Here is an 8,221-nt window from a genome sequence, read left to right as displayed (position 1 = left end):
CAGAATGTGGTGGTTTGTGGCGCATATCTGGAACTGAATCTAACATTCAATATCATTACCTACAACCCAGGGGCGTGCTGACTCGTGACCCATGATTTTGCATGAGGAACACGATCTCCCCCCCCCCCCGAAAAACAATATATATATGATATATGTGTGTGCAGAGGTGGGGGGGGGACTGTGTTGAACATGCAAGAGTCGATTTGTAGCATATATCTGATCCACGGTATATATTTGACACTGGTTAAAGGCTCAATACCACTCTTGTTGTAACTGAATAATATGTCCCAATCTTTATTCTGGTCAACAAATTGTACTATTTTACAATATTCCAATTAATTGATGATACAAATTTCATCTTAACACACCTAATTTAAAAAATTGGAAAAATTCAACTAAATGATTTGAAAAGCCTGACGTAAAGCTTTTCAAATGCGACTTGGATTTAAATATATTTTTGAACCCTCTGGACAAGTAAAATAGGATTTAATGGATAATTTACACAACAGGTAGGACACTAACACATCTAGTACTTAGAATAAGGCTATTTTTTTATTTTCTGGAGCTTTCAAGCCAGCAAAAGTGTTATTGTCCCTTTAAGCATTATGATTATGATTATAATGTTGAAAACCGCATTGAAACCGCTTAAGTTTTTGCCATTTGCGTGGGAGTACAAAAACTCAAGAAGGGGGCGCAAAAACTCAAAACCATGACGCAATGTTCTTCATTGAGTCTCTCTCACTTAGCCCCTGATACAACCTCACTGTACTGCAACCAACAAAAGGCCCAAGTTTACTTTTCATAGAAACAAAGCATTTTAAAGTGAGTTTTATGATACTGTTAGTTATGGGGCGTTGGGGGAGGGGGCAGTCTAGGTCGCTACACGGATCCATCAACGTCCACTTGTCAACAGGAAAACTGACAATAATCAAAAAGTAAAAAAAAAACATAAAAATAAAAAAAGATTCATTTATATCACAGTAATCAACAAGTCGAATAAAACAAAATTATATAATCCACAATACTAATTCACGTGGCATGTTGCCGAGAGTTATTGCCCTTAATTTTATAGTTTAAACAAGTCGAATAAAACTGATTCACGTGACTCGTTTCCGAGAGTTATTCCTCTTGGTTTGATGATTTCACAACTTGTTTGAGGAGTTTAAATTCTAGCACTGAAATAGCGGAATGTGTTTTTATTTTATTTCTTCTGAAGAGGGGTAATTTCGTGTTGCTATGCTTTTATCGTGTTTCGTTAATTATATATTATTAAAATAGTGTTATCAATGAACAGCATGAAATACAAATTACTTCGACTTTAATTAAAATATGACGTTATGTAGAGAACTGTCAGTCAATGTAAATAAAAAGAAAAACAGCACGTGGCATTAGCGTATATAATATACTCGGTTGTACGTTCCAGAATTAAAGTCTCTCAATCCCCCGAATACTGACAACCGAGCAACAAAACGTAGATAGGTGATTTCGGGCTGCAGAACATTATATCCGTCGACCAAATAAGCAAGTACCTCAACTAACAGGACTTGATTCCGCGCCACTCGATTGCAATTCTGTTACTTTGAAATATTCCCGGTGACAATCGAGAACCACAAGGTCTTCGAACTAGAGATTTTCTTAAAGCGTATTCACCTACAGCGGGTATAGCGTCCTAATTTTCTGAATCAATCATGCAGTGTGCTAGAAGGGACATTTTGCCCAGACAGCGACGGTCCCCTCTACTCTTCATCGGACATTTCACCATATGTTTGGCGCAATATAGCCCGGTTGGAGCTGACGTGCCATAAAACCGCATTTCATTCATTAATAGTTCATCGGACACCAACGGTCAATTGATCTTTCACGTGCACGTCGACCATCAACTAACACGGGTGAAACTACCACGATTACCAGGACTAGCTAGCATACCACGTGCTGCTGGTATTTTTATTAACAGTCTCTGCCAGTTTCCTCTGTGTCGAGGTTTTGTCTAATTACATTCTATTGGTCATTAGTGAACATGTTGCATAGACCTACTTTCAATTTCATCTTTGTATAGGCCTAAAGAGTAGGCCTACAACTCTTGATTTTAGTGTCGGGATTTAGGCCCACAGCTAATCTTTGATTTTAAGAATTTCAGTGTGGCCGCTTTAAGTTGTTTATTTGTAAGTATATATAATAACGGATTAAGTAAAGCCGTTGAGGTGCTGACGCTGGCCAAAAGAATTAAAGCACTTCTACACTCCTCACCATGGAAACCAGAAAAAGACACGTTTCTACACACTACCACAGTTATCGGATACGGTAACCAAAACATCAAAAACGTTCCCATCACAATGCCGATTCTTTTTGCCGCGCGCATCTCCACCCGTCGTTTGCCCTGTACGCGATTTTTGTTATTGTACACGCAAACATCGCCAACAATTTCTGAGCTGTTGTTCTTCACTTTGATCGTTTCATTGTGTATTTGCCCGTCCATGCCGAAGACGGAGACGTTAGTAAGCCCTTTTCCACCCGAATGACTCACGGCTACATGCTGTACTAATGACTGTGTTGAGGGTGGGTCACGTGTTTGACTTTTAAAAGAAGGCCTAATGTTATCGGTATTTGAAAGAGTTGTCTTTCTTTCAACGTCTTTGGAGATTGTGGGTATTTCCGGACTCACTCGGCTTTTCCTACGAACATGGCTCCCCATTTTGTTGCCATGTTGATATAAGTGACGTAACATTGCCAGGTAACATATGATTATCATAACGAGGCTAATTGCCGTTAAAGGCAAAATGAGGTATAATTCAGTGTTCACATGAACTTTGACAAGATGTCCACGAAAGACGTAGCTCAAGCTATTCTCATAATAACCAAAAGATATTCCCGCCAAGAAAGTAGCCAGACACCATGACGTCACACAACCGATTACAGTACGCCACTTTGCTGCTTTGCCTTTTTTAAAAGGCGCTGCTATCGCCTGATGTCTCTCAAAACTAACACCAATTAACAAAACCATTCGAAGTACATCGGTTAAAGTTTGGACAAATAAATCCACCTTGTAAAGCATATGACCGAATGTTTTATGGTTGCCATAGAAACAGAGACGAATTATTAAGAGAACACAGCAGATGATTAAATCACAAGCAGCTAGGTTGATAAAATACACGTTCATGTAGGTTCTTAGGTGTTTATTGCTGGCCATCACCACTATCATAGTCACGTTCACCAAAATACCAGATACAAAAGTCAAGAGAATTATTGTCAAAGATATCCCATAACTCCACGCGGGTAAATCCAAATATAGCGTCGTTGTATTTACCGCCATGGTACAAAGTAATCCCTGTTTCTGAAATGAAAGGCCAACTGAAGTTCCAACACCGGAAGTTACCCCATATTCATCGCTCATAGTTTTTATGTCTGCCTTCTACACCTGTAGTCTGCTGGCCAATCAATCAACAATTTCGCTTCATGTGTTTTTTTTTCTTATTATTTTTTATTCAAATCGGACGTGGTACTGTAATTGTTTTTATGTGTAGGCCTAATCATATTGGCTCAGACTAACCCCGTTTGAGTTACACGATAATTGATTGGTGGTTGAAACGCCTATTAACCAATCATAAACCGGATGAGAAACACCTACATTCCATCAAAAAGTTTATTCAAAGAACAATACCAACCGTGGATGTAGCTTATTTCAAATATTGGCGTATATAATAGATCTAATATCCCGCCGCAGAAAGGTTAATGTTACTAGTCCATTTTGAAACCACGTTTGACAAGAATGACGATTGTATCAAGTTTTGTTTGATGTGAAGATCTAATCATTGACGTAAAAGATAATGGCGGCCTGTTGAATCACTCATCAATTATCCAATAACGTTATTAATGCGTTTTTTTTTTTGTTTTTTTAATTTAAATCCACCTCATCACACAAAAAAAACCCACAATATATATATATATATACAAACACCGCTTTAGTTTTTATCCTATTAACCTTAAACATGTGTCAGTGATCGGTGGTTTGCTTTTGTAACGATCCTGAAAAAGTAAAGAACAAAACCCAAATTATTATAATATTTATATAGACCTGCAAGTTATAAAGACGCAACAAATCTTTGTCCGTTGTTTATCGATCACCTGGAGGTAAGACATTCGGGTCACCCCCGTATTTATGGAATGCGTAGCATATGCATCTAGGTCAACTAGTTCTTCAAGATAATTTCCATCCGTAACTACGCTTGGTCATTGGCAGGCAATACATTCGCCCCGCTCCTGTGATTAGGAAATGAATATTCATTTTTAAATTAGTTTTTAAGGATAAGTTGTCTCCATGGTAACTACACCCATAACGATCCCATATAGACTGGCTGCACACGTACCTTGCACATTAACCGCCGAGAATTTCAGCTTGGCTTCTACGAGTCAGTGGAGTTAGACACGACGGAGGGCAGGGGAACCGTCTTGTCCTTCGGATGGGACGACAAATCAGGCTCTCCTGTATACAGTAAGCACGTTAAACCCCATCAGTAGACACTCAAAAAAAGAGTTCGCATTGGCACCGTTGTCGATCTACTTCATAACACACTACAAGCGAGTTACGGCTTTAGAAGCTATGAATAGCGCAGGGTGGGGGGGGGGGGTTGCGGGGGCGTTTCAAATCTAGGGCGCCCACCCTACATACAATGAATGTCAACAAAATACGTAATAAAATACATTAAATAACACTGAGCACCCCAGTAGAACATTGACCGTATTGCCAATATAGTTGTCCGCCAAGCAGTTTTATTGAAGTTAACACACAGTTCATGTAATTTTTGCGAAGCTTAGGTGCGCTTAGCACCCCCACCCCCACCCCACCCCCTTAAATCCGCGCATTACCATGCGGGTGGTGGTAGATGGCCGAATGTTTAGCGCGTGTGCGTTGCATCATAAGATCTGTCATTAAATCAATTGGTTGTTCGTTACACCTACGAGCAATTATGGAAATAAAAGAGAGAGAGAGAGAAATGGGGTTTAACGTCCACTCGACACAAACTAGGTCATTTCGGGACTAACATATGGTTTAATTTTATTTACATAATTCGCTTGCGCGTAGGGGTCTTTAGCAGTGGGATGAAACCGGAGGCCCCGGAGAAAACCCACGAGGTTGGACAGGCGACCCTACTCCTTGCCACGTACAACCGAGGATCCGAAACCACGCCAGTCGACTCAATGACAGACTTTATGATACAGCGCGCGCACGCTAACCATTCAGCCATTCAGCCATCCAACCCCCCGAAATAAAAGAGAACCATATAATATATTAGTTCCGAAATGACCTAGTTTGTGTCGTGTGGACGTTAAACCCCATTTCTCTCTCTCTTATTACCATAAATATGTAAAAGTTGTTTTCGAGTGGCTCTCCATCTTCGACCACCTGCTGTAATAACCAGTAGGATAGGTTTTTTTTAGGGTCAGTTAATTACATCAATTCTCACGCTGAAGGATCCTTATAGTCGATCGACGATGTTCGACTTCGTAATATGAAACAAAAAGAAAGTTACATATGCTAGCTGCTGTGCCCTTGAACTTTTGACCTTTTGACTTTTTTTTTTAAAGGAGATAGATAATGATGTTTGTGACTCGGATCAATTTTTAGAAAAGTTCAAGATGGCACCTGAGACTTCATCAAGAGAACCGGATCTTTCATTATTGCGTCTCACGAAGTTGAAAAGGGTTGTAGTAATTCAATCAAATGGGTTGTCGTATGCCAGATAGTCCCGCTTAAACGAGAGAGAGAGAGAGAGAGAGACAGAGAGAGAGAGAGAGGGAATCCCGCTTAAACGAGAAGAGAGTGTGTGAGAGAGAGAGGGGAGAGAGATTGGGTTTAACGTCCACTCGACACAAAGTAAGTTATTTCGGGACTAACATATGGTTACATTTTATTTCAATAATTGAGGGGTGTCAACGTACAAAGATTCTGCAAATAAACGGCGGAAAAAAAAGAAGTTGACAGAAATAATTAAGAATTGATTTAGGCTTCAATATGTATGGTAAATATACAGTAAGTAATGAAAAATGGACCCTCCCACATCGAAGCTAAGTTGATAGACATTGCGTCTAACAACAGCTTACTTATAGCTATAGGTATCCCCGACGAATACAAAGTTTTAAGAGGGAATTGAGGCAAATGTTTGATAGATTGGTTACTTTGAATATGTTTTTAGTCCAAGTATATCATCAAATTACAAAGTTTGTACGTACGCGGGAATGTATCTTTAAAGTGGACTTGGTTAAAATGTTATTAGACAACAGTTGTGGGATACATACCTTGTAGAAAGGAATCCATGGGTTACCCAGACGCTGTATTTATGGACGACACATCTAGAACGCATTTGCCACAGATCGCCATTTCCATTTTTTGTACATTATATAATTTTACACAACGTAATCTGGGCTAAAACATCCTCGAATTGATTATTAAATATAAAATGTACTCAAATTAATTATTTAACATTTAATTAAGAACAAAATCACGATATCCGCTCTAGATAATATAGATAACCTCTCTGCTTAATCAATTAGATTTTTAAAAATAAAAAACTCCATCGAAAGATTTCAGCGAAAATCACATCTTTGTAAAAACATATGCTGAAAGGAATTGAATAATTCTGTACTGTTATTTCTTTGTAAATACTGAACGGAATTGAATAATTTGTACTGTTATTCCTTTGTAAATACTGAACGGAATTGGACCAATTTTGTACTGTTATTCCTTTGTAAATACTGAACGGAATTGGACCAATTTTGTACTGTTATTCCTTTGTAAATACTGAACGGAATTGAATATTTTTTGAACTGCGATATTCCTTTTAGAGATTCAACATTCAAATGCCGACCAGAGATTTTCCCTTTAAAGCTCCAACTTTCACAATACCGGGTTTCACAGGGCATTAAAATTAAAAAATCACCCAAATGCCGATCAGAGATGTTTTAAAAATATATCCATTACAATTATGAATTTTGATCTTCATCGTCGGTACTATCATCACCTGTCATATAATATGAATGTTGTTGACAAAGCGATCGGTTTTAAAAATAGAAGTCGGAATCAATCAACCCGTCACCGATTAATGAAACGGTTGAAGGAAAATTTGTCCATTAATTTGCTTAAAAGCCAGGAATAATTGAATAAATATATCTCGAGTAAATAATTCAGATTATTTATCGACGATCATCCACTTTGTTATAGAGCGGGATTAATAGTGAACACAACGCGAACCCAACAAGTTATTAATCCATTGAATCAGTCCATTACCATTGCACTGCTGTTAAACACTGTTAAAGAGACGCTGTCACACTCATCAGCGGAGAGAGAGAGAAAGAGAGAGAGAGAGGGGGAGATGGCGTTTAACGTCCACTCGACACAAACTAGGTCATTTCGGGACTAACATATAGATCATTCTTATTTCAATAATTAGCAGTAGAAGGAAACCGGAGGACCCGGAGAAAAACCCACGATTTTGGACAGGCGACCCTACTCCTTGTCACGTACAACCAGGGAATCGAAACCACTCCAGTTGACTCAATGACAGACCTTATAATACAGCGTGCACTTGCTAACCATTCAGCTATCCACCCCCCTATCAGTGGAGAGAGAGAGAGAGAGAGAGAGAGAGGTTCTGCATTTGCAGGCAACCCAACTCCTTGTCACGAACAAGGAACCGCGGCGGCTCAGTGTTTAAGACGCTGGCTCGCTAACCAGGATGTTTCGGGCTCGTTCCCGATGGTCGGTGCCGTGCATGGTGGTTCCGTGGGTAAGACGTTTGTCCGCTAACCCGGTATTCTCAGGTTCGTTCCCGATGGTCGGAGCCGCGGTGGTTCCGTGGGTATGACGCCTGCTCGCTAGCTAGGAGGTATTGAGTCAGTGGTACAGGACGGAGGGCAGGGGCTAGTCGTTCGGATGGTACTTAAAGTCGAGGGCCCGTGTAGACACTGGCGTGCCGCGTAAAAGAACCCCTGACTGATAAAATTCGAAATGAGAGTATGCCGTAGTACCGCTGTCCGGGCAAAATGTCCCCCATAGCACAATATGTATGGCGTATGACTGTCTTCCTTAGCCCAGTCGGAGCAGATAAATAGGACGTTAAACCCCATTTCATTAATTTCCAAACATCTAACGCCTCTTTAATCTAGCGCTTCACTCGATTAAGTGCTGTGAAAATGTAACGAAGGTTTCGCTCGGTTAATTATTACC

General features: G+C 39.8%; 1 protein-coding gene across 1 annotated transcript; it reads right to left on the bottom strand.

The window, feature by feature from the left end:
* Positions 1 to 2,086: 2,086 nt before the first annotated feature.
* Positions 2,087 to 3,052, bottom strand: LOC126827895 (5-hydroxytryptamine receptor 1A-like). The gene is made up of 2 exons (XM_050557470.1): positions 2,938 to 3,052; positions 2,087 to 2,424 (listed from the first exon to the last, which is right to left on the bottom strand). The coding sequence occupies exons 1-2, from the start codon at positions 3,050 to 3,052 to the stop codon at positions 2,087 to 2,089; spliced, it is 453 nt and encodes a 150-aa protein (XP_050413427.1).
* Between the last annotated feature and the right edge of the window lie 5,169 nt (positions 3,053 to 8,221).

The sequence above is a fragment of the Patella vulgata genome, chromosome 7 (assembly GCF_932274485.2).
Source record: "Patella vulgata chromosome 7, xgPatVulg1.2, whole genome shotgun sequence".
NCBI lineage: Eukaryota > Metazoa > Mollusca > Gastropoda > Patellidae > Patella > Patella vulgata.
Note: the sequence above shows the minus strand (reverse complement) of the source record. Positions and strands in the feature narration are given on the sequence as shown.